The sequence below is a fragment of the Bufo bufo genome, chromosome 7 (genome assembly GCF_905171765.1).
Source record: "Bufo bufo chromosome 7, aBufBuf1.1, whole genome shotgun sequence".
In the NCBI taxonomy this organism is placed as follows: domain Eukaryota; kingdom Metazoa; phylum Chordata; class Amphibia; order Anura; family Bufonidae; genus Bufo; species Bufo bufo.
In genome coordinates this window covers 171,866,453-171,893,256 of record NC_053395.1, presented here as the reverse complement: position 1 = coordinate 171,893,256, position 26,804 = coordinate 171,866,453, and the positions used below count along the sequence as shown (strand labels likewise).

The 26,804-nt window shown below is 44.5% G+C and overlaps 2 protein-coding genes across 5 annotated transcripts in view; one reads left to right on the top strand and one right to left on the bottom strand.

Annotated features, from left to right (window-relative positions):
- LOC121008983 (minichromosome maintenance complex component 3 associated protein) overlaps nucleotides 1-8,400 on the bottom strand; it is a 71,765-nt gene extending 63,365 nt beyond the window's left edge. The window contains exon 1 of one of the 3 annotated variants that reach the window (XM_040441840.1): nucleotides 8,315-8,400. The gene's annotated coding sequence lies outside the window, so the exon portion shown is untranslated. Of the gene's footprint in view, nucleotides 1-8,157; nucleotides 8,274-8,314 lie in introns of those variants that run through there. The other 2 variants (XM_040441841.1, XM_040441842.1) reach the window with 2 other exon arrangements.
- A 79-nt stretch (nucleotides 8,401-8,479) lies between these two features.
- On the top strand, nucleotides 8,480-24,953 carry YBEY (ybeY metalloendoribonuclease). Of its 2 annotated transcripts, none has more exons than XM_040441178.1 (5): nucleotides 8,480-8,555; nucleotides 11,670-11,883; nucleotides 12,658-12,789; nucleotides 18,246-18,314; nucleotides 23,762-24,953. In XM_040441178.1, the coding sequence occupies exons 2-5, from the start codon at nucleotides 11,674-11,676 to the stop codon at nucleotides 23,852-23,854; spliced, it is 504 nt and encodes a 167-aa protein (XP_040297112.1). In that variant the 5' UTR covers nucleotides 8,480-8,555; nucleotides 11,670-11,673; the 3' UTR covers nucleotides 23,855-24,953. The 2 variants fall into 2 exon arrangements, with proteins under 2 accessions (XP_040297112.1, XP_040297113.1); XM_040441179.1 differs by lacking the exon at nucleotides 8,480-8,555 and adding an exon at nucleotides 9,984-10,046.
- Nucleotides 24,954-26,804: the final 1,851 nt, after the last annotated feature.

Genomic DNA, 26,804 nt, shown 5'->3' with positions numbered 1-26,804 from the left:
AGCACCCCTCTGGGAGGGGTCCCCTAGCTTGTCCGGTACCTTTTTTTCCGGAGCAGGCCGCAGGTACCCGGACGCTGAGCGGCTTCTCCGACGGAGCTCTGCGCTCAGCAGCGGCTCCGCCCTCCTCGATGACGCGATCGGCGTCTCTTCCTGATGACCCGGAAGTGACGCGTCCAAGATGGCGGCGCGCATACATGCTGGAGGCCTCGGTTTGGGGCCTCGCATGTGGGGTTGATTTTTCTATGGAAGAGTCCCCCAGAAGAGGAGGCGGTCCCGGCGGCGATGAGGGGAGGGCCTGTAAAGGTAGGAACCTTATTTAAATGCTATGATGTATGCTTATGTGGCGGTTGCATCATGGAGGGCCAAGGTGTGAGCAAGCTAGATGCGATAGCTGACCCCCTCGTCCAGAGTAATGTAAGTAGTATCCGGCTGGCAGGTGTATAGTTCCCCCTAGGCTGGTTTTTATATCTCCTTCTCCCCCTATTAAGGTGGAAAAAGAGGCGGGACATAGACCGCATGGAGACACCAAGAAAAAAGCTAAGAAGTGTGCGACATGCACAAAAAAGCTGTCTGAGTCGTATAAAAAAGCCCTCTGCATGGATTGCTTAGCAAGGATCCTGAAGGAAGAACAACCATCCTTCCTGGAAGAGCTGAGAACCATCGTCAGGGAGGAAGTACAGGCGGCCGGAATGAATCAGCCCCCTTCTCTTCCAGTTCCCGCTTCCCCTCCGTCCAAGCGTACCAGGGTACACTTAGTATCGGATTCAGAGGAAGAAACCGGGTACCCTTCAGACGATCGGGAGGATCAGATCCCCCCTTCAATGTCAGAGGAGCCAAGGAAATACCTGTTTTCCTCGGATCAGCTGGACTCGCTCCTTACTGCAGTAAGGCAGACCATGGCAGTGGAGGAGGAGGAGCCGAAACGTTCTATACAGGACGAGATGTTCGGCGGATTAAGGGCCAGGAAAAGAAAGATTTTCCCGGTGAATTCTTACCTTCAAGATCTGATCAAAGAGGAATGGGAAGAAGGTGACAAAAAGCTCTATATTCCCAGGGAATTCAAGAGCAGACTGGCCTTCAATCCAGAGGAGACTAAACTTTGGGATGAAATTCCAAAAGTCGACATCCAGGTGGCCAAGGTGGTGAAGAAGACATCTATTCCATTTGAGGATTCTTCACAATTAAAAGACCCCATGGACCGGAAAATAGATGGACTCCTGAAGAAGGCCTGGGAATCCTCAGCGGCCACTATTAATGCTAACATTTCAGCAACCTCAGTGGCTCGAGCTATGTGCTTATGGCTGGAGCAACTGGAGGAGCATCTCAAGATGAAAACCTCCAGGGAGGAAATTCTTGAGTCCTTACCCTTATTAAAATTTGCTGCATCCTTCATGGCGGATGCCTCAGCAGAGTCCATTCGTTTCGCTGCCAGGAACGACGCTCTTACGAATACTGCAAGACGGGCCCTCTGGCTCAAATCCTGGACAGGAGACATTGCCTCTAAAAACAAATTATGCGCAATTCCCTTCACCGGAACATACCTTTTCGGCCAGGTCCTTGATTCCATTCTGGAAAGCGCAGCCGATAAAAAGAAAGGGTTTCCGGAGGGAAAAGCAAAAAAGCCTGTGCAGCCCTTTCGTAAGACCTCCAAACAGTATACACCCTCAGAGAGAGGGAAAGGTAAAACAGGTAGATGGAGCTACCCTAAAGGAGGGAGAGGTAGGGGGTTCCTCTTCAATCCCAACTCAGGCCCAAGTAAGCAATGACATCAGGCCAGTAGGGGGCAGGCTCCGCTTATTTTGGGAATCCTGGATTCGGATTACCCAAAACCAGTGGATCCTAAAAACCATCCGAGAAGGGGTAAAATTAGATTTCCGTGGTCCTCCCCCGGAAAGATTCCTGGTTACAAAAGTCCATTCAGTGAGTCAGCAGAATCAATTAGGTCTGGACGTGCAGAAACTACTAAAATTAAATGCTATCGTCCAGGTTCCGGAAAATCAGAAATTTCTAGGTCATTACTCAAGTCTCTTTCTAATAAAGAAACCAGACGGATCCTTCAGGACAATTATCAATTTGAAGTCCCTGAACAAATCATTAACCTATCACAAATTCAAAATGGAATCCATAAAGTCGGCAATTCCGTTGATTTCAGAGGGAGACCTTCTATGCACCTTGGACCTGAAGGATGCGTATTACCACATCCCGATTCACCCCCTACACCAGAAATATCTCAGGTTTGCAGTCATTCAGGAGGGGACGGTTCTTCATTATCAATTCCAGTGTCTCCCCTTTGGAATCTCTTCAGCCCCTCGAATCTTTACAAAAGTCATCACGGAAATGGTGGCGCATTTGAGAAAGCAGCAAATAAGGATTGTTCCATATTTGGACGATTTTCTTCTTATAGCCAACACAAAACAAGATCTAGAGGGCAGTATTCATCAGACCTTAGCCCTCTTCAAGGATCTAGGTTGGGTGATAAATTACCCCAAATCCGACCTGGTACCAAACACCAAAAAACAGTTCTTAGGGGTTCTCTTGGACACAGAAAGTCAGTTCTCCTTCCTTCCAGAATCCAAACAGGAGACGATAAGGAGAAAGATTTTGACCTTCCAGAAACAGAAGGGTCATACTTTAAGGGAGGCAATGAAGATCCTTGGCCTAATGACTTCATGCATCTCAGTGATCCCGTGGGCCCAGTTCCATTCCAGGGGCCTACAGTCCGCAGTGCTGGCAGCTTGGGACCGGGATCATCAGTCCTTGGACTCGAAGGTAACACTTACAAAGCGGTGTCTAGATTCTCTATCCTGGTGGACCAATCCCGGAAACCTAGAGAAGGGGGTTGCCTGGAACCTCTCTCCTTCTATAATCATCACCACGGATGCAAGCCAGTGGGGTTGGGGGGCCCATCTGGAAGGACATGTCTTCCAGGGCAAATGGTCCACCCTGGACAGCCGCAGATCATCAAACTACAGGGAGCTGAAGGCGGTATGGAAGACACTAATATCAGCCGAATATATTCTCTCCGACCACCACATCAGAGTGCTGTCAGACAACATAACCACTGTATGTTACCTGAAGCGTCAGGGGGGTACCAGGAACCCTCTACTTCTGGAGTTATCCGGAAAAATATTTCACTGGGCAGAGAGGAAAGTCCTCTCGGTGACAGCGGTCCACTTAAAGGGGACAGAGAACTCCACGGCAGACTTTCTGAGCAGACACTGTCTCGATGCAGGCGAATGGTGTCTAAACCGGGAAGTTTTCCTTCAAATATGCCATCAATGGGGGTTCCCACAGATAGACCTATTTGCCTCCAGAAGGAACACCCAGGTAGATCAATTCTTCTCCCTGAACCCCAGAGACAATCCGAGGGGGGTAGACGCCTTATCCCACAAATGGGACATGGAATTAGCTTATGCCTTTCCTCCGTTTCCTTTAATTCCGCTGGTCCTGAAAAAACTAAAGGCTTGCTCAGCGACCCTTATCCTGATAGCCCCAGCCTGGCCAAAGAGAGCCTGGTTTCCGCTCTTGACGGACTTACTCCTAGAAGACCCAATAGCCCTTCCAGCAAGGAAGGACCTTCTCGTTCAGGGGCCCCTGGAACACCCGAATCTCGAGAAGTTAATGCTAACAGCCTGGATCCTGAGAGGCAGATCCTGAGAAGTAAGGGCCTTTCGGATAAGGTAATCTCAACCTTGCAGCAGAGCCGAAAACCGGTAACCTCTGCCATATACTTAAAAATATGGAAAAGGTTTTTATCATGGCTCGCAGACACTCATCCAGGAATCTCGGTCCCATCTATAGGCTGCATTCTGGACTTTTTACAGGCAGGGTTCGACCTGGGCCTAAAGCCCAGTACCCTTAAGGTCCAGATTTCGGCTTTGAGTAATTTTCTTGACACCCCTCTGGCCGACCACAGGTGGATTAGGAGGTTTGTTAAATCGATTTCCAGGTTAAGACCCACTGTTAGACAGACGGTTCCCCCATGGGACTTAAATGTAGTCCTAGAGAGTCTTTGTAGGCCCCCCTTTGAGCCTATTGACCAATTATCAGATAAAATGCTTTCCCTTAAAGCTGTTTTCTTACTAGCTATTACCACAGCTCGTAGAATTGGGGAGATTCAGGCCCTCTCCATCAGAGAACCATTCTTGAGGATTCTGGATGACAGAGTCATTCTGAAATTAGACCCATCTTTCTTGCCAAAAGTGGTATCACCGTTTCACAGAGAGCAGGAAATAATTCTTCCCTCCTTTTGTACCTCCCCTAAGAATGCGAAAGAAGAAAGGTTCCATTGCCTCGACGTAAGAAGAACCATTCTCGCCTACCTCCAAAGGACGGAGCCGTGGAGAAGATCACAGAACCTCTTTGTTTCCTTTGGGGGAAAGAACAGAGGCAACAAGGCCTCGAAACAAACTCTAGCCCGCTGGATCAGAGACTTGATTCGAGAGACTTACTCACAAAAAGGACTTTCTTGTCCGTTTCCCTTAAGAGCCCACTCCACCAGAGCAGTCGCATCATCGTGGGCAGAGAAAGCAGATGCTTCTGTAGAGCAGATTTGCAAGGCCGCAACCTGGTCCAGTTTCTCTACATTCATTAAGCACTATAGATTAGATTCCCTGGCCAACCAGGATCTGGCATTTGGTCGCAAGGTCCTTCAGGCTGTGGTCCCCCCCTAGTTGTTTAGCTGGTAGTTCTCCAGTGGGTACTGTCATGGAGGGACGTCCTGGAAACTAAGGTTTAGTCTTACCGGTAAACGGTTTTCCAGGAGTCCGACATGACAGTACCCGTTATTTTCCCCCCCATAATTCTTTTCAGTTATTGCCAGGATCCTTAAAATTATCTTTCCGATGTGTGTCTAACATGGAAGTTTAATAAATACGTTGGATCCTATCTGGTGTAGTAATTGGAAAGAACACTGGTGGGAGGGTAGGGGAGGGGCCTTTTAACCTCTCACGCTTCCTGTCCCTACAGAGATCCAATAGGACATCCTCCAGTGGGTACTGTCATGTCGGACTCCTGGAAAACCGTTTACCGGTAAGACTAAACCTTAGTTTCCTGCTGCTCTATGACATTGTCTGCCTACCTTTAAGTCTTCTGAAATAATGACCCCTAAATCCCTTTCCTCAGATACTGAGGTTAGGACTGTATCACTGATTTTATATTCTGCTCTTGGGTTTTTACGCCCCAGGTGCATTATCTTGCACTTATCAACATTAAATTTTAGTTGCCAGATTTTTGACCATTCCTCTAGTTTTCCTAAATCCTTTTCCATTTGGTGTATCCCTCCAGGAACATCAACCCTGTTACATATCTTTGTCATCAGCAAAAAGACACGCTGATAAAGATATTAAAGGGTTTCTATCACTTCGTTTCACATAATTAGCTGTCAGACACTAGCGATCCGCTAGTGTCTGCTCTGCCAAACCATCCTAATATAATTGCTTCTGGGGCAGCCGTTTTGCTAAAAAAAAAGAACTTTTATTAATATGCTAATGAGCCTCTAGGTGCTATGGGGGCGTCATTAGCACCTAGAGGCTCGGTCTACCTTCACAAACTGCCGCCGCCCAGCGCGTCCCTCCAGCCCGCCCATCTCCTCCTGAATGCGATCCTCCCTGTGAGCGCCTGTATTCGGCGCATGCGCAGTGAATGTCTGACCGCTTCCCTGCTCAGACATCTCCACTGCGCCTGTTCCTCGGAGCACTATGACGTCATCGCGCAGGCGCAGTGGAGATGTCTGAGCAGGGAAGCGGTCAGTAAACAATTTTGAGGGGTATTTTTAGCCCAGGAGAAGTGCGAATTTTGCGGTAATTCATATATATAATGCATAGGCCCACATAACGTTATGAGGCTGATATTTCTGCAGGGAAACCGTTGCTAGTCTCCCATGCAGAAATAAATGTAGACAATTTTACATTTATCCAACATCATACACTAAACATAAGACCACTGCTGCCATACACAGCGCCCACCCGACGCTGCCATACACAGCGCCCACCCGACGCTGCCATACACAGCACACACCCAACGCTGCCATACACAGCGCCCACCCGACGCTGCCATACACAGCGCCCACCCGACGCTGCCATACACAGCGCCCACCCGACGCTGCCATACACAGCACACACCCAACGCTGCCATACACAGCGCCCACCCAACGCTGCCATACACATGAGAGGGCGGGGCTTAATGTGTGCTGGACCTGCCAGCTTCTGCTACAGCGCTCCTGACTAGAAAAAGACCTCTGCCCTCACTGATTTGATATTTATGGCCTATCCTGAGGATAGGGCATCGGTCAGCAGATTTGTACCTATGACACTGGCTGACCTGCTACATGTGCACTTGGCAGCTGAAGGCATCCGTGTTGGTCCCATGTTCATATGTGTCCGCATTGCGAGAAAATGATGTTTTATTATATGGGAAGGAGACTTTCGGAGCAACGGGGAGAGGTTGCTGTTATACCTAGAGGCTCAGCTCTCTCTGCAACCAAAGCGCCCTCTGCACATTGACAGGAACGTCGTGCAGCATGGTCTGGGTCAGTACGTTTTTTTTTTTTTTACACATCACCATATTCTGACCCCCATAACTTTTTTTATACTTATGTCTACTTAGCTGTTTAGGGGCTCATTTTTTGCTGAACAATCTGTTTTTTTATTGATACCATTTTGGAGTGTGCGTGACTTTTTGATCACATTTTTTTGGGGGGTAAGAGAAGCAATGAAAAAATTGCAAATCGACCATTTTTTCCGTTACACCATTCGCCGTATTGGAATTTTTTTTTTCTATTTTAATAGTATGGGCGTTTTCAGTCACCGCGATACCCATGATGTTTATTAGTGTATTACTGTAGTGCAGCGGCGGCATGAAGCGCACGGCGTCATAGCAACCAATGACGCCGTGCGCTCCTGCTCTGAACAGGAATCCAGCCCGGCATACCACGGACCGCTCTCGGCCGCGGAACACGGCCGTGTGCATTCGGCCTTATCAGCAAGAGAGTGTTCAGCCCAACCACCGATGCCCGAATTGGCCACACGGAGCATAAGTAGGTTTTTGTGCATTTAGGTGCTGTGATCTAGTTTGATCATGGCATCTAAAGCATTTATTACCGCGATCGGCATTATTGCCATGCTCGTACAGCGCTGGTAGCGAAAGGGTTAAAGGGAACATGTCACCGAGATTTTGGGTATAGAGCTGAGGACATGGGTTGCTAGATGGCCGCTAGCACATCCGCAATACCCAGTCCCCATAGCTCTGTGTGCTTTTATTGTGTCAAAAAAAACAATTTGATACATATGCAAATTAACATAAAAGAGTCATATCTTACTTGTGTGACCAGAGAAGAGTCATATTTTCAAGCTCTGACTCATCTCAGGGTAATTTGCATTTGTATCAAATCGGTTTTTATACACAATAAAAGCACACAGAGCTATGGGGACTGGGTATTGAGGATGTGCTAGCGGCCATCTAGCAACCCATGTCCTCAGCTCTATACACAAAATCCAGATGACAGGTTCCCTTTAAGTGAGGCTCTGAATCAGGTCGTGGTATACTACAGGTGGAGCAACAGTCGATGACTGAATTGCTTTGATTGACAGGGCCAGACAGGTGTGATGATGTGTTCACTGCCTGGCCCTGTCAAAGTGCAGGTTCTTTAGCAGTTACAGAGAGAGCAGAGCCTCTAGGTGTAACGGTAACACCCCCGTTGCTCTTAGAGGCTCATTTGCATATAGTAAAACGTCATTTTCCTCAGCAATGCGGACACATATGAACATGGGACCAACACAGATGCCTTCAGCTGCCAAGCGCACATGTAACAGGTCAGCCAGTGTCATAGGTACAAATCTGGTGACAGATGCCCTTTAAACACATGGAAAACACCACAAATGTTACCATTAAAAACTACAACTCAAAAAAAAAAAGTTTATAATATATATCATAGAGGCAATGTGAATGGAAAAATCATTCCATGTTTGTTTGTTTTTTCGAGAAAAATAGAGGCAGAACGCAAATACCGCACTGTAAACAATGAGGATAAGGAGTATTGCCCTTCAGCAAGCCTAAATATCTGCGGCCGGTGACCTACACCGAACATACACGGAGAATCCTTGTACAGAATCCTTTACAGCCATAACTAGACTTACATGTTCCTGGCCGCCTATTTACCTCACCTAATAGACACTCACGTCCCGCGGTTTCCTCCTCCCGACATCTGTACTAAACTCCGCCACCACACACAGGAACCGAGCGCATCACGTGACCTCACTTTAACGCACACAAACAATAGTATGGCCGCCGGAGCGTCATGACACAAGCTACTCACATGCAGGCGAGCTCCAAACGTAGCGGACACTTTCATACAACGGTGGGGGGAAAACAACAGCAACATAGAAATGAATCTACTTCCGGTGTTAAGCGGTTTACTTCCGGTCCGAGTTCCAACAGAAATCACGTTCCCCTTATCCCGCAATGAAGGTTCCGATGTCGCCTGAGTTCCGTTTCTCCTGCTGTTTGGGCGCACGCACGGGTTACGCTAGAGTGTTATGAAGATTTCCAGATTTGAGGTAAAGTCATGGACTCTTTTCTCTTGGATCAGTTTTATTAGACACTTTTCTGAACCTGGAGATTCCATAGAACTAGAAGGAGTTTCTACTTGATTGACTTGATCCACTGATTGGCTACAGTGGGCACATGCCGGCCCCTTGTAAACAAAGATCAAGGGGTATCTGTGAAGGTTTGCATCAGTCCATGTCATTGTACAGGGTGGGCCATTTATATGGATACACCTTAATAAAATGGGAATGGTTGGTGATATTAACTTCCTGTTTGTGGCACATTAGTATATGTGAGGGGGGAAACTTTTCAAGATGGGTGGTGACCATGGCGGCCATTTTGAAGTTGGCCATTTTGAATCCAACTTTTGTTTTTTCAATAGGAAGAGGGTCATGTGACACATCAAACTTATTGGGAATTTCACAAGAAAAACAATGGTGTGCTTGGTTTTAACATAACTTTATTCTTTCATGAGTTATTTACAAGTTTCTGACCACTTATAAAATGTGTTCAATGTGCTGCCCATTGTGTTGGATTGTCAATGCAACCCTCTTCTCCCACTCTTCACACACTGATAGCAGGAGAAATGCTAGCACAGGCTTCCAGTATCCGTAGTTTCAGGTGGTGCACATCTCGTATCTTTACAGCATAGACAATTGCTTTCAGATGACCCCAAAGATAAAAGTCTAAGGGGGTCAGATCGGGAGACCTTGGGGCCATTCAACTGGCCCACGACGACCAATTCACTTTCCAGGAAACTGTTCATCTAGGAATGCTCGGACCTGACACCCATAATGTGGTGGTGCACCATCTTGCTGGAAAAACTCAGGGAACGTGCCAGCTTCAGTGCATAAAGAGGGAAACACATCATCATGTAGCAATTTCGCATATCCAGTGACCCCCTTAGACTTTTATCTTTGGGGTCATCTGAAGGCAATCGTCTATGCTGTGAAGATACGAGATGTGCAGCACCTGAAACTACGGATACTGGAAGCCTGTGCTAGCATTTCTTCTGCGGTGTTGCTATCAGTGTGTGAAAAGTGGGAGAAGAGGGTTGCATTGACAATCCAACACAATGGGCAGCACATTGAACACATTTTATAAGTGGTCAGAAACTTGTAAATAACTCATAAAAGAATAAAGTTATGTTAAAACCAAGCACACCATTGTTTTTCTTGTGAAATTCCCAATAAGTTTGATGTGTCACATGACCCTCTTCCTATTGAAAAAACAAAAGTTGGATTCAAAATGGCCAACTTCAAAATGGCCGCCATGGTCACCACCCATCTTGAAAAGTTTCCCCCCTCAAATATACTAATGTGCCACAAACAGGAAGTTAATATCACCAACCATTCCCATTTTATTAAGGTGTATCCATATAAATGGCCCACCCTGTATATCGGCATACCTCCCAACTTTTGAAAATCGCAGTGAGGGACAATATGGGCAGTGCGCCTAAAGCATAATTACTGACACAACTGCAGCAGCTGGGGATTGGTCAGGTGAATATAAGTTCCTTTATTTTTTTTTACAGCATGTGGAGCCCCTGGAACAATTTTTTTCTTTCTTGTGCTTCAATATCTATTTAAATATTGGCAGATGAATCATCAGTTAATAGATATCATAAGGTCCAAATTGCACCAAATAATGAAGTTCTGGTCTAATATACAGGTAGAAATCTTACAGACACTTTAGAACGGAGCAATTTTGTAAATTTATTAATGCACATTTCATTCCCCAGGTCAAAAGGAGGGACATTTAAGAATCAAAGAGGGACTTGGGTCAAAAAGAGCGACACTTGGGTGGCATGTATCAGTAATGATAAGTCTGTGCAACCAGACTTGTATTTTATGTGATTGACTGACTGGCTTTCTCAAGGAATCTCCGGCATTAAATACTGGTGACCTATGCTGCAGTGAGCATAATTAGGGATGAGCGAACTTCTGTTTTCAAGGTTCGGGTTATCTAAGAATTCCATTATGGATTCCGCTACCACAGACCATAAGTTATGGTCCGTGGTAGCGGAATCCATAACGGAATTCTTAGATAACCCGAACCTTGTACGCCGAACTTGAAAACAGAAGTTCGCTCATCCCTAAGCATAACCTGTTTGTCATAATCAACAGGGGCTCATGGAAGTAAGATGTTGATTGCATTCGCCTTTGCATGACTAAGGGCTCTTTCACACAAGCGGATGCCGTGCCATAATAAACTTGCACCATACGGTGAATGGCGTAAAATAAAAATGGCCAATTTGCTGTTTTTTTTTTCCATCACTTTACCTCCCCAAAAAATGGAATAAAAAGTAATCGAAAAGTCAGAAACTACAGATTGGCCCACAAAAAATTACCCCTCACAAATCTCTGTATACATAACTATAAAAAAAAGTTACGTGGGTCAGAATATGGCAAAGAAAAGAAAGAAAGAATAAAAAAAAAATTCAAAAGTTTTTATTTATTTTTTAGTATTAAAATGGAAGAAAAACGATACAAGTGTGGTATTTCCGTAATCGTACTGACATGGAAAATGAGCGCAAGTTAGTTTTACCGTATTGTGAACGCCGTAAAAAACGAAACCTCTAAAACTGTGGCAGAATTGTGTTTTGTTTTTTTCAAATTCCACCCCATTTGGATTTAGACTACAGTCTATGCAAATTTAAATGGTGACGTTAGAAAGTACAACTTGTCCTGCAAAAAACAAGCCCTCATACGGCTATGTGAATGGAAAAATAAAAAAAAGTTATGGCTTCGAAAAGGTGGGAGCAAAAAACGAAAATGCAAAAAAAATGGAAAATGGCTGCGTCAGGAAGGGGTTAAACTACCATAGAAGTGAGTGGAGCTTGCTGGGAGTTGTAGTTTCACAACAGCTGGAGTGCAGGAGGTTGCTGACCTCTGACAATTCATTGATTTTAACAGACTCCATGTCATGCCTACCTCTCCTTGTAGTGGCACTGCAAGGAAGTTACACACAATCAGGTTTCCAAACAGATTCCAGCTTTTCTCTAGGGGTTGCCAGCAGGGTAACATGCCATCATCTTATGGTCAAGGGACAATACTAACAAGTAAATATTGCCCAAAGTGGACAACTCCTTTAATTTTGTGTGTTTTGTTTCTTTGACCCCACAGGGTTATGTCTCTACTTATACGGAACTTGCAGTGTGTGATTCCGCTTCGTCGATCACCTTTACGCAAGAATTTACAGGTTGCCAGAAAATGTCTAAAGGTGGAGGGGTTTGACGTTGGGGTCATATGTACAAGTGATACAAAGATCCGTCAGTTAAACAGACTCTACAGGCGACAGGACAAAGCCACAGACGTATTGTCCTTTCCATTCCATGAGGTACACAAATGGGACAGAAGGTTGCTTTCAAGTAACTGCAGTTCTATACATTATGCATAAAAGGGTTTTTCCAGATGTGCTATCCTCCGGACAGGCGATCACTATCTCATCGGTGGGGGTCTGTCTCCTGGCACCCACGTTTATCAGCTGCTTGAAGAAGCCTAGGCACAGGTCAGTCGCATTAGAGTGAATGCCATAGTCGTTATCCAATGGACGGCTTGGTAAGCTGTAAGGAGGCCGTGGCATTCACAGCTAATCGCCCGGAGTCTCTGGTGTCAGCCCCCACTAATCACATACTGATGACCTATCCTCTGGATCATCAGTATCTGATCGGAGGAAGTCCGACACCCAGAACCACCGCCGATCCGCTGTTTGCAAAGGCACTGGTGCACGCAGTAGTGTAGCGGCCGTCTCTCAACTCATCAAGCACAGCGCCGCCCATTGGATAGCGTCTGTGCTTGGTATCGCAGCTCAGCCACATTCATTACAGTGGGGCTGAGCTGCACCTAGGCCATGTTACCGATGAACGTGACATCACATGGTCTACCCTAAGCTTCGAGAAGGCCATGGCGCTACTGCAAGTGGCGGTGCCTTCTCAAACAGCTGATCAACGGGGGTCCTGGGTGTAGGACTCCCACCGATCAGATACTGATGACCTATCCAGTGGATAGGTCATCAGTATAAAAGTCTCAGAAAAACACTTGGAAAATCCCTTTAATTGCAAGACATGATGGTGTGTTCCCCCTGTATGATTTTGTGCTTGTATACTTCCAGAATTTGCGCCCTGGATTATTACCTGATCCACCATTCCCAGATGAACACAATTTAGGAGACATTTACCTTGGGGTTGAGTTTATTTATCAGCAGTGCCAAGAAACAAAGGAGGATTTTAACAATGTCTTGACCGTAAGTTACACTGCATGAGACGCTTATAGTGTTCTCTGTAGCAATAGCTGCATGCAGGATTTGAGTTCAGTTGGACAAGAACTTGTGGAAACCTGAAGAGAAGAAAAAGAATGGAGAAAAAAAAAAAAAAGATTTGAGGGATTCTTAGAAGTCACAGCCTTTTCCTATGAAAATAGAAAGTTTCACTAATTAGGCTTCATGCACACGGCCGTATCCGTATTACGTTCCACAAACAACGGATCTGCAAAATAAGCATCTGAGATGCACCTTAATAACCCATGAAGATGCCACATAGTGGCGAAACATGTCGGGGGAGCCTCTGTTTATGTTCTTTTAAATGAGAAAAGCACATGAGTGACCCTTAGAGGAACGTACTGCAGGCGTTCCCCAGAAGGGAATGATAGGAAGAATACGAGATAAACTACAGTAAAGGGGTCGAGAGATAGAGATAGTGCAAGTTATGAGAGGTATTGTGAAACAAAGATACTATTACCTGAATAAAGGTCTATTAGGGACACAAAAGGAGTTATTTACTGTCCATAATGAAACTATTTGCAACATATCTATAATGTTGCAAATGGAAATAACAAATAACAAAGTGATTTAATTAAAGAGGTTGTTCTGATTCAGAGCTGAACCCAGACATTCCCTTATTTTCACCCCGGCAGCCCCCCTGAGGCTAGCATCGGAGCATCTCATTATCACGGTCGGCGTGACTATCACATACGTGACACAGAGGGAGGGAACAAGGAAGGCCCTGCCCAAGTGAGAGGGAAGGTGGTGACCCCTGACTCACCTAGCGGCTGGCACCTGGCTGCCCTGACGTCCCTAGACGGGTTCCTCACCCATACGCCGATCACGTGCCTAAAGCCCTAGTCCGCACCACTAGCTCTAAAGGAAAACACCAAGGGAAGGACAGACAATACAAACTCAACATATAATCCCAGGTGGGCGACAACAGGAGACAACAAGAAGCCCAACAGGGATCCGGAGGGTAGCACTCTGGAACGACAACCAGGATACACAACTCCAGTGGGTCAGTATAGATGTCCAGGCAGGAAGCTCTATAACTGGCAACTAGAGAAGTGTGAGGGGAGAATATAAGGAGGTTGGGAGTGGCAGACAAGAAACAGCTGAGGAGGAGAAGCTACGGATCCCTGATAGAGACAAAAAGGATAGCAAGGCAAACACAGAAAACAATCACTAAGAAACAACGTGATCTTTAGATATAGAGCGCGCAGCCACCCGCTGCGACTTCCTGACCCCGGGTATAACGGAGTCAGACGTGGCTCTTGATACCCTCGTGACACTCATGCTCCGATGCGCTCCTTTGCCCTGAGCTAGATCGCGCAGGGAATGGGCTCTTTTGTTTATCATAACAGACTGCAAGGCGGAGGCTTCCGCCCGGCAGTGTGTTCGGTGACGTCAATAGCTCTGAAGGGCGGGCTTTAGCGCTGCCCTAGCCGTTTTACTGGCTAGGGCAGCGCTAAAGCCCGTCCATCAGTGCCGGTGACCTCACCGGGCTTCCTGGCAGCCCCATGGAGAGCCCCGGTACGTCACCGGAACTCCTAAAAATGCCTTTGCCCTGCGCGATTTACTGCAGGGCAAAGGCGAGCATCAGAGCATGAACTGCTCCGATGCTCAAGTCAGGGGGGCTGCCGGGGTGAAAATGGAGGGATGTCCGGGTTCAGCTCTGAACCCGGACAACCCCTTTAAGAAAAAAAAAGCGGATATTTCTCTTAACAGGCATATCGTAGATATTTGTCTAAGTATAGGATCTATATGAAGAATAGACAATTTCTAAAATATAAACAGCTTAAAGGGCTTCTGTCAGCCCACTAAACCGTTTTTTTTTGTTTTGTTTTTTTTAATAATAATCCCTACACTGCGATTTCAGCATACATAAGTAAAATAATAATTTTCGTTCAGTAGAATTTGATAAAACGCTATTTTTATAATATGTAAATTACCTTGCTACCAGCAAGTAGGGCGGCTACTTGCTGGTAGCAGCCGCATCCTCCGATCCTAATGATGGGAGGATGCGTTCTCTGCTGGCCCTGCCTGTTTTCATTCAATATCTGGCGCCTGCGCCGCGGCCGTACCTATCTTCAATCTGCGCAGGCGCACTGAGTGGCGGCCACTCACTCGGCCGCTCGCTCCTCAATGCGCCTGCGCCGGGTGTAGATGTGACGTCATTGAGGAGCGAGCGGCCGAGTGAGTGGCCGCCACTCAGTGCGCCTGCGCAGATTGAAGATAGGTACGGCCGCGGCGCAGGCGCCAGATATTGAATGAAAACAGGCAGGGCCAGCAGAGAATGATTCCGTTCCCTGGCCCTGTCAATCACAATGCGGAGGGGGCGTCATTAGGATCGGAGGATGCGGCTGCTACCAGCAAGTAGCCGCCCTACTTGCTGGTAGCAAGGTAATTTACATATTATAAAAATAGCGTTTTATCAAATTCTACTGAACGAAAATGATTATTTTACTTATGTATGCAGAGATCGCAGTGTAGGAATCATTATTAAACAAAAAAAAAAAAACTGTTTAGTGGGCTGACAGAAGCCCTTTAAAGCAAAACACATTTATTGTCTATACACACAAATCACTATCTCTATCAACAAAAGAAAAATAAGTAAAAACAAGGAAAGAAAAGGGAAATAAAAACACTGATGTGCTTTCAATGTTTTATTGTCACTAAAGGGCTTTTGGGAAGAAAGAACACATTTTTCTTTTGTTCCTTTAAGCGTACTTTCACACTAGCGTTAGAAGAATCCAGCACGCAGTTCAGTTGCCAGAACTGCCTGCCGGATCTGGAAATCCATATGCAAACAGATATCATTTGTTTCCGGATGCGGATCCGTCTGACAAATGCATTGAAATACCGGATCCGTCTCTCCAGTGTCATCCGGAAAAACGGATCCGGTATTTATTTTTTTCACATTTTTAAACCGCAGCATGCTGCTGTATTTTCTCCGGCCAAATACCGTAAAAGGGACAGAACAGAAGACATCCTGATGCATCCTGAACGGATTGCTTTCCATTCAGAATGCATTAGGATAAAACTGATCATTTTTTTTCCGGTATTGAGCCTCTATGACGGAACTCCATACCGGAAAACTTTAATGCTAGTGTGAAAGTAGCCTTAGGTATAAAAATAAAAGTTATGTTTTAGAAAGACAACAGGCCACAAACAGAATTAATATAGCCATCGGGTATTGTAATAGCAAACGCATAGCATCAGGACTCAATCCTGATCCATTCATTTCAATGGGTCTGTGTACATGAGTGGCGTTTTTCACACATCATTTTTGCATCTAGGAAAAAATCGCAGCATGTTCTATATTTTACGTTTTCAACGCAGCTCTGGCTCCATAGAAGTGCAAGGGACTTGCGTGAGAAACGGAAGGCATCTGGAAGCAATGCCTTTTCCACTGATGGTGGCTAGGACATGTAGATTATTATTCTTTAGTTTTTCTTCACGTGCGTGAAAAACACATACAATCTAGAAAGAAAAAATGGAAACGCTGTACGCAGACGCAGAAAAAACTGATTGACCTTGTGTGCAAGGCCTCTTTCACACAAGTGAGTTTTCCGTCCGGGTGCGATGCGTGAACTGAGCTCATAGCACCCGCACTGAATCCTGACCCATTCATTTAAGTGGGTCTGTGCACATGAGCGTTGTTTTAAACACATCATTTCTACGTTGTGCGAGAATCGCAGCATGTTCTATATTCTGCGTTTTTTACGCAGCCCTGGCCCCATGTAAGTGAATGGGACTTTCTGAAAAACGCATTGTGTCCGGATACAAAGCGTTTTTCACTGATGGTTGCTAGCAGATGTTGTTTGTAACACTTCCGTTTATTTCACGTGTGTGTGAACAACGCATGAAAAATTATTGCACCCACACAGACAAAACTGACTGAACTTGGTGCGAGTTTCACTGAACGTATCCTGACACAATCTGATGCTACTGTTTCCTGCTGTGGATTTTGCACCTACAAGCTTTAGGCTAACTTCCCATGAGTTTTCCATCCGGGTGCGGTGCGTGAAGCAAACGCATAGCATCCGGACTGAATCCTGACTCATTCACTTCAATGGGTCTGTGTACACATTTTTCACACATCAACTCTGCGTTCAGGAAAAACGGATTGTATCTGGATGCAATGCACTTTTCACTTATGATTGCTAGGAGATGGAGATTGTCATTCAGGTTGTTTTCACACTTTTGAAAAATGCATCAAAAACTGATTGCACCCGCGTGGAAAAAACTGAAACCCTGAACGCAATCGCAGACAAAACTCACTGAACTTGCGTGCAAAACCAGAACCTGAGAGAATCCGTAACGCTCGCGTGAAAGGGCCTTAGGCCCCTTTCACACGAGCGAGTATTCCGCGCGGATGCGATGCGGGAGGTGAACGCATTGCACCCGAACGGAATCCTGACCCATTCATTTCTATGGGGCTGTTCACATGAGCGGTGATTTTCACGCATCACTTGTGCGTTGCGTGAAAATCGCAGCATGCTCCTCTTTGTGCGTTTTTCACGTAACGCAAGCCCCATAGAAATGAATGGGGTTGCATGAAAATCGCAAGCATCCGCAAGCAAGTGCGGATGCGGTGCGATTTTCACGCATGGTTGCTAGGAGATGATCGGGATGGAGACCCGATCATTATTATTTCCCCTTATAACATGGTTATAAGGGAAAATAATAGCATTCTGAATACAGAATGCATAGTAAAACAGCGCTGGAGGGGTTAAAAAAAATAAATAAAATCATTTAACTCACCTTAGTCCAATTGATCGCGGCCCGGCATCTCCTTCTGCCCCCTTTACTGAATAGGACCTGTGGTGAGCATTAATTATAGGTCAAGGACCTTTGATGACGTCACTCCGGTCATCACATGGTACGTCACATGATCTTTTACCATAGTGAATCACCATGGTAAAAGATCATGTGACGTACCATGTGATGACCGGAGTGACGTCATCAAAGGTCCTTTACCTGTAATTAATGCTCACCACAGTTCCTATTCAGTAAAGGGGACAGAAGGAGATGCCGGGCCGCGATCAATTGGACTAAGGTGAGTTAAATGATTTTTATTTATTTTTTTAACCCCTCCAGCGCTGTTTTACTATGCATTCTGTATTCAGAATGCTATTATTTTCCCTTATAACCATGTTATAAGGGAAAATAATACAATCCACAGAACACCGATCCCAAGTCCGAACTTCTGTGAAGAAGTTCGGGTTTGGGTACCAAACATGTGCGATTTTTCTCACGCGAGTGCAAAATGCATTACAATGTTTTGCACTCGCGCGGAAAAATCGCGGGTGTTCCTGCAACGCACCCGCACATTTTCCCGCAAAGCCCGTGTGAAAGGGGCCTTAGGGTCTTGTGTCTTTCAGAGATTAATTATAATCTACTGCTATGAAACTCCAACATATTCTGTCTTGCAGGTGACTGCAGTACATGGCCTATGTCACCTGCTTGGTTATACACATCAAGATCCAGAAGACTGGAGAAAGGTTAGTCTAATTTTTTATTTTATTTTTTCAGTTGACATTTTGATGATGATACAGGATTGTGTGGTTTTCTGCAGTTTTGGGCCTATCCCGCTCAGCCAGAAGAGTACGTATTGAGGCGGAAAGCACGCTGAGCTGCAGCAGCATGTCAATGGGGATCACAGCAGGGAATGAATTAGGCGAGATATCTTTGGCACATGAATTTCTCTGCTCTGACCACTCAGAGACGGAAATATTTTCCGATAGCGGGGACTCCACTTCCATCTCCAGACCCCATAGCCCTATGGTGGTAGAAGTCGCCACCTCATCTCATTCTCCACCCAGCGGTCCCGTCCCTTCTACTACGTGGGTTCCTGCTACTTCATTTTCCCCCCAAGTACCCCAATTTTTATCCACTCCCCAAAGTAATGTGGACATCACCAATTTTACCAATTTGTGGACGATAAAGTCCTAGAGTTAATTGCGCAGCAAACTAATCTGTACGCCACACAGTTTGCTGTACAAAAGCCCACGTCTATCTATATAAGATGGTGGTCCCTGAAATTAAAAAAAATTTGGGGCTTAAAAAAAAAAGCCATCTGTCCGATCCTATTGGGTTTCGAGTACTGTCCACTCAACCCCTGTGTTTGCAGCAGTTACCGTATGTCCCGAAACCGCTATGAGGCCCTAATGCGGTTTATGCATTTTTCGGACAATTCTCAAGTCCCCCCCTCAGAACTGACCCAGCCTACGACCGCCTAAATAAACTGAGACCCCTTATTTCCCTCCTTAGGGATTTTTTTTTTTTTTTTCACCATTTTCTGAAAGTCATTTTTATTTTTTTTTTCAGATTTTTTCTTTTTTTTTTCTTTCCATACATAAATAATCCATATATACGGATAATATTTCCCTCCTTAGGGATTTATTCTTAAAATGATATACCCCTGAAAAATATCTATCCCTTGATGAATCTCTTTTTAGTTTTAAAGGCCGCCTTTCCTTCTGTCAGTTTATTCCCTCCAAGTGTGCCAGATATGGGGTAAAATTACATAAGGTGTGCGAGAGCACAACCGGCTACACCTGCGGTCTGTCTGTTTGAGGGCAGGGACTCACAACTTTTTTTTTTATCAGTGTATTTTTTTTATTGTCAAGCAAATTGCAGCCAAATGACAATCAGCAAGTAACATTTGTTTACACAATATCTATTTGTTTTTGTCTTCATTACATTGCGTGCATGACAACATTTTTTTATTTTTATTCCCCCACCCACCGCAACCCGAACCCATAACAAAAAGTGCATTGCATTATTTAGTGTAGTACATCATTACATCACATTACATTGTGCGGTGAGACGGCCAACCCAACATCACATGGCATGCTATCATATTTAACAGAGGAACTCCCAACTTAACACCCCAGGCTGCCCTGAAAATATTGGGACAAAGGGTACCATGTGTACACCGATAATTTCATTTTTTTATGACTATGTCCTGCCACACAAAGCTGTTAATTCCATTCACATTTCTGTATCATGTTATTGGCATGATATTTTTGTATTTGGAGGATCTCTAATGATTGAGTTGTTCCTCACCAGTACACTAAGGCCCCTTTCACACGGGCGAGTTTTCCGCGCGGGTGCAATGCGTGAGGTGAACGCATTGCACCCACACTGAATCCGGACCCATTCATTTCTATGGGGCTGTGCACATGAGCGGTGATTTTCACGCATCACTTGTGCGTTGTGTGAAAATCGCAGCAAGCTCTATATTGTGCGTTTTTCACGCAACACAGGCCCCATAGAAGTGAATGCGGCTGCGTGAAAATCCCAAGCATCCGCAAACAAGTGCGGATGCGGTGCGATTTTCACGCACGGTTGCTAGGAGACGATCGGGATGGAGACCCGATCATTATTATTTCCCCTTATAACATGGTTATAAGGGAAAATAATAGCATTCTGAATACAGAATGCATAGTACAATAGCGCTGGAGGGGTTAAAAAAAATAAATCAAAAATTTAACTCGCCTTAATCCACTTGTTCGCGCAGCCGGCATCTCTTCTGTCTTGTTCTGTGAGGAATAGGACCTTTTGATGACGTCACTACGCTCATCACATGGTCCGTCACATGATCCATCACCATGGTGATGGATCATGTGATGGACCATGTGATGAACGCAGTGACGTCATCAAAGGTCCTATTCCTCACAGATGAAGACAGAAAAGATGCCGGCTGCGCGAACAAGTGGATTAAGGCGAGTTAAATATTTTTTTTTATTTTTTTTTAACCCCTCCAGCGCTATTGTACTATGCATTCTGTATTCCGAATGCTATTATTTTCCCTTATAACCATGTTATAAGGGAAAATAATACAATCTACACAACCTTGAACCCAAACCTGAACTTCTGTGAAGAAGTTCGGGTCTGGGTACCACATTCAGTTTTTTATCACGCGCGTGCAAAACACATTGCACCCGCGCAATAAAAACTGAACAACGGATCGCAATCGCAGTCAAAACTGACTGCAATTGCGTACCTACTCGCGGGGGTTTGCCGCAACGCATCTGGACCTTATCCGGACACGCTTGTGTGAAAGAGGCCTAAGGGCTTATACACTAAGGGATGTCTAGAAATCCTGACATCATTTTGGGAATTAGTGATCCATTACTGTTCCCACAGATGTTCTGGACACTGTCCTTTTATATATTCTGTAGGTAACTGGTTGATTGTGTGCATAGCGGTTTCTACCTTGCCCGGCAGGGGCCTGTTATGGTGCACCGTGTCACTTAGCACGTTCGTCTCTCATACAGGGATTGATGGGGCTAAAGAGACGTTATACAACCAGTCACTGTCCTTGAATGCCACCTTGTCTCTATAGCCCTATCAGTGTTCTTGTATCTTGTGAACAAACTGGAATTTGCAACATAGTTGGAGACATTTTGCTCCTTTTTCTTGGACGTGTTGTCTTTCACTGCAGTTCATTTTTTTTCCGTTTTTTTCAGTTTGGCGAGACATAGTCATATGTACTTTTTAGAAATCTGCCGCGCTTATAAGTGCAGTAAAAACAGAGAAAAAAGTGGAAGTTATTCCAATCCTAGGGGATCATGAAATCCCCAAGGGGATGAAAAAATGTGGGTGCCGACAGTGAAGAAGAAAGGAGGTGTTGTAGAAATATTAATATTAGAAATCTGCTCTCCAATGTCTTTCTGTAAGGAAAGGTAAAAATCTCAATCGCAGTCAGAGTCAGACACAGGTGTTACCATCTTGAATTGTGTGGAAGATTCTGAGGCTTCTGATTAATCCCTTTATTTGAACAAATATGTGGCTCAATGCATTTTGGGGATAGTATTCCCCTTCCTCAGGAGCAAGTGAATATACATAAAAAATATTTTAAAAAGAAATATTGAAATATTTTTTTAAGTATATGCTCTTGCTCCTGAGGAACGGGAATACTGTCGCCGAAACGCGTTGAGCCACATTTTTGTTCAAATAAAGGGATTAATCAGAAGCCTCAGAATCTTCCACACCTCTACATGCGATCCTCGCCAGGGGGTTCAAAGTCTCAGGCGTCTTGAGCTTATCCTGTTGACTACCCCCCAGCGAAGTGAGTGCATACAGATTTTAACTTGATTTTAATTATTTTATTATCTCATTTATTAATGCTTATGTTTCTTGAATTTTTATCATTTTTATTGATGCCTATGCTAACTCCCTAACTTATGTCAGATCGCCCATCTATTTCTTAACTGGGGCCTTGGAGTCCCCCTAATGCTGTTCTCCATTAAGTTATTCCAATTACACTTTTTTGACGTCTATACTAAGTAGACTATACTGTGCTGTACTAAGGGAGTGGCGCTTATTACCTCTAAACTTGTGGACATTTAACCTCGATCTGGTGGAACTGCCTCACCCTAGTGTGGTTTTTTTGTTGCATTCCCTAATCCCTTAGAAGTGCACAGCTTCACTTCTCATCTGTACGCGCCACAAAGATAAGGATTTCTAAGACAGTAACAGGGTTACCCATCTAAAAATATTTTTTCTCCAATTTCCTGAGAAATAATTTTATTAACAATTTAAATGAAACCATATATACTCATTATTTCATCCTATAATAATTTTGCACTCAGCGTGCTTACTACACCACTAGATGTATGCTTTAAGGGATCTAGTTTTTAAAATGGGATCATTTATGAGGGTTTTCTATCATTTTGCAGCTCAATGCCATTACATGTGTGCAATGGGGTCTGAACCATTTTCAGTTTATCTGAAAGGCCCCAGGTGCTCCTTTTATGTTTGGGCCCTGCCGTGTGTCAAGACATAAGATTAGGGCCACAATGGCGGTATTTCTGAAGACAGAAGAAATGGGGTGATACATTTTGGGGTGTACCGGTACTTCTTCATTTCCATGTGCTCTGTCTTTAAATTGACACTTTTGTGTAAAAAATGAAAAAAAAAAAATGTTTTCACCTTCTTAACATTAATTTATTTAAAAAACTAGGGAATCAAAAAACTCATTACACCCATAGATGAATACGTTAAGGGGTCTAGTTTTAAAAATGAGAGGGTTCTATTATTTTGACACTTATAAGCCTCTTCAAACTTGGCTTGTTGCAGGAAAAAATATGTTCTTCAAAAAATTTTAAATTAATGTTAAAATGGTAAGTCTCCTAAATAAAAAAAAAAAAGAAAATGTTTTTGTGCAGCAAAAATAAAGATGTGGAAATATATTGTATTTCTGATAAAAATATTGAATAGTATTTATGTATGTATGTGAAATATTGCAGTTGAAAATAGGAAAATATGCCAATTTTTACAAATTTTCATCGATTTTTACGTTTTTTTAATAAAGATACGCATATTTTATCCGTAAAATTTTACCACCTAAATAAAGTACAATATGTGACGAGAAAACAATGTCAGAATTACTTTGATGTGCAAAACCTTTACGACGTTATTCTCTGCTAAAGTGACACATGTCAGATTTCCAAAATCTGGCTTGGTCACTAAGGGGTTAAGGCTGGGTTTCTATGTTTGCGTTTTCTGAGGCAGTATTTGAGTATGCATAAAGGATACATTTTTAATTCACTCCTGGTTTTAGCTCTAAAAACTACATCCAAAAACCTGAATGTGGAAACCCAACCTAAGGAGCCATTCACATGGCATCTTTTGACTGGAAATTGGCATGGATTCCATGCCAAAAGCCCTCTAGGTGGCAGAGTAGAATCCACCTTCCATTGTTTTTAATGGGAGGCTGTGGTTTTTGGCCACTCCAAGAAAGGTTATGCCAGAAACTGCGGCGGCATGAATGGACGGAGGGAGCCGGATTCCACACTGCCACCCAGCAGTCTTTGCTAAGTTCTGCTGTCAAAATACTCTGTCTGAACAGCCCTTAAACGTGTATCCAGTGTCTTTGATCTATACACTATACTAATTATTATTCATTACTAATTGCTTACAATGTTGCTCACTTCAACAGATGTTTGAGAAAGAAAGTGAAGTTCTGACGGAGATAAACAGAGCCACCGGATCTGCACTACAGCCACTGTCTTCAGATCATTTTGACCAATGATAATACAGCTTGTCTTGTACCCCAAAAGCTTCTGTTATGTTTCCTCACTTCTGAAGTCATGAATGCACTTGTATACTGGAAGAAATGTAAACTTGGGCCCCTTGCAGACGAGCGCGTGTCACGCTGCGAGTCCGCAGCGCAGCTCCCAGCACTGACGGGGGTCACATAGCATTATATTAATTTATGATGCTATGTAACCCTTATAGTTCTGGAATGTATTAGATTACACTAACAGCATTATGTTAGTGTCATCTAATACCTTCCAGAACTGTAAGGGTTACATAGCATCATAAATCAATATAATGCTATGTGACCCCGTCAGTGCTGGGAGCTGCGCTGCGGACTCGCAGTGTGACACATGCTTGTCTGCAAGGGGCCTTAGTGCGGCTGAGACTTCAGTTCTTCAGTTTACTGGGTGGTTTTTCGGGTATGTTTTAATTTGTGTTCACATCATGTATTTGTCCCATGTTTAACCCCTTCAGGACATTTGTCATACATGTCTGTGAAATGCCAACTACAGACGTTTAGACCCTCGGATACTGTGGTCAATTGTGACTACGGCATCTGAGGCAGCTTTCTCCAAGAGCACTGCTCTCCAGGGGCCGAACGGCGGCCCCGCACTTTGGTCGGGGAAGCCATTCAGTCCCTGTAGCAACCTTGGTGCCTCTGAGTTTTCTACAGCAGTAGTTCCTATGGAAGCCTGCAGGTGGCAAGGCTCCATAGCAAAATAGCACAACTCCCATAGGCTAAGACAATATAAGTATCGCTTATTAAAGTCCCCTAAGGGGACTTAAAATATTTATAATAAAATGTTTTAAAAAATTATCAAAATTCAAATCACCCCCCTTCCCCATAATAAATATAAACAATAAATATAATTTATACCACCGCATCCCAAAATATCTGAACTATGAACCCCTTCCCGACCAGCACCGTAATACTATGGCGCTGTGGGAAGTGACTTCCCGACGCTGATCGGCCGGGTGCAGTGGCTGCGCCCGCCCGTTCAGCTGCAGGGGACCGGCTGTTCCCGTAAGCCGGACCCCTGCTGTATGCGCCGGCATCGGTGAAAACCCTGATGCCGGCGCATTAACCCTCACTATGACCGCGGGGTGTGTGGAGGGAGCTCCCTCCCCTTCCCCATCGGGTCCCCACGCTGCTGTGACGGGCTCCCGATGGCAGGGAAGGCAGCCCAATGCCTTCCACAGGCATCGGGGCTGCCTTCCATGCAAGTCTGTGAGATCCAGCTCTCTGTTGCTAGAATTGACAACTCTTTAAAGGCTGAAGAGTAAGAGTACCAACAATAAACGAGATCCTTCCTGGTTGGAAAACTACACTCTCCTCCAATCCCCAACATCTAAAATTATTTCCAAGGTTTATACAACCCTACTTGAGAATCGTTCCACTCCCAAACCTGCCTTTATAGCACTTTGGGAAAAGGAAATTAACCGCACATTTAAACAGAAGGAGATTCACACAGTCTCGCATGGATTCTCTGGGTGTGTAAAAATACATGAAATTACATTTAAAACCACAACCTATTGGTATAGAACACCAGACTATCTCTATAAAATAGGGATATCCCCGGACAACTTGTAGGAGCTCTCTCACATATATTTTGGGAGTGCACACTGCTTAAACAATTTTAGGAACATGTAGAGGTGAGTACTGCATCAGATTTGCCCTGGATCTCAGATCCGATTGGACAAAGAACTGATCCTTCTATGGACTCTTTTAGACCCTCTAAACCTCACTCATCACCGCTGCTTAGCTGATGATCCCTTTACATTGGCGATCAACCTCTACCCCGACTCTAACCCAGTGGTTTGACAAAGTACATCAGATTTGCAGATTAGAGGAGTTAGCAGGCTGGGAATCTCAGTTCCTTCAGATTTGGACTCCATGGCTAGACTTTATAAACAAAAGACCCCAATCCCCCTTACCCCACTTGCCTCTAGAATCATACAATGGGCAATTGATACCTCTGGAGCATCTAGTTCTTTGTTTCTTGTTTATGCTTTTGTTTTTATTTTTTATTAGTTCTTATTGCATATTGATTTTGGGTCGCTGCAGTCTCCTTATATTATTTGGATCGTGGTAATCATCTCACTCATCTTGAGGGGACGGTTGGGACCTACAGTACATGCTCACCAAGCTGTAGAAACTCTAGGTTACACCATCGTATCGTCTCCTAGAAGTTTGAGTAATGGAGAATCGAGCTCATCTCTCTTTATTTAGTAGTCGAAGGAGACCACAGTGACTTTCTTTCAATACATATTTCTGTATAAACTCATATGGTATAAGCATTCATAACCTTGTACTCATGTCTGATGCTGTATTTATGTTTGATGCAGAATCTGTTCACTGTTCTTCTTTTATAAATAAAAACAGATTTGAAACAAAAATAAATAAATATATATAATGGGGTCATTTATGGGTGGTTTACATTACGTAAGCCCCTCAAAATCACTTTATAACTGAATTGGTGCTTAAAAAAATGGTTTGGGAAATTTTGTTGGGCAGCTGCTGGCTTCCTCACTGCGCCTGCGCCGAATAATGAATGGCGCGAGATTTACACTGCAGACGGCGGGAGGAGAGCAGCGCTGCCTGGCCCTGTCAATCAAGAGAAGAAGGGCGTGAAAAGCGGTGGGCAAACGGAACCTCCTAGAGGCTAATTAAGATATTATAAAAGTAATTTTTTCTCAATAAAGGCTTTAGGCAGTGAGATGGCCCTAATATAGTTATGTTCAGCTGACATTAGCACATCGCTAATGTCAGCCAGCTTAATGCCCATTTTTCAGGTGACAGAAACCCTTTAAAGGGAACCTGTCACCGGGATTTTGGGTATAGAACTGAGGACATGGGCTGCTAGATGGCCGCTAGCACATCCGCAATACCCAGTCCCCATAGCTCTGTGTGCTTTTATTGTGTAAAAAAAAAAAACTATTTG

Coding starts and splice junctions, on each gene's coding strand:
- YBEY (XM_040441178.1), top strand. CDS start 11,674: ATGTCTCTACTTATACGGAACTTGCAGTGTGTGATTCCGCTTCGTCGA. Junction 11,884..12,657: donor TGTCCTTTCCATTCCATGAG/GTACACAAATGG, acceptor GTATACTTCCAG/AATTTGCGCCCTGGATTATT. Junction 12,790..18,245: donor ATTTTAACAATGTCTTGACC/GTAAGTTACACT, acceptor TCTGTCTTGCAG/GTGACTGCAGTACATGGCCT.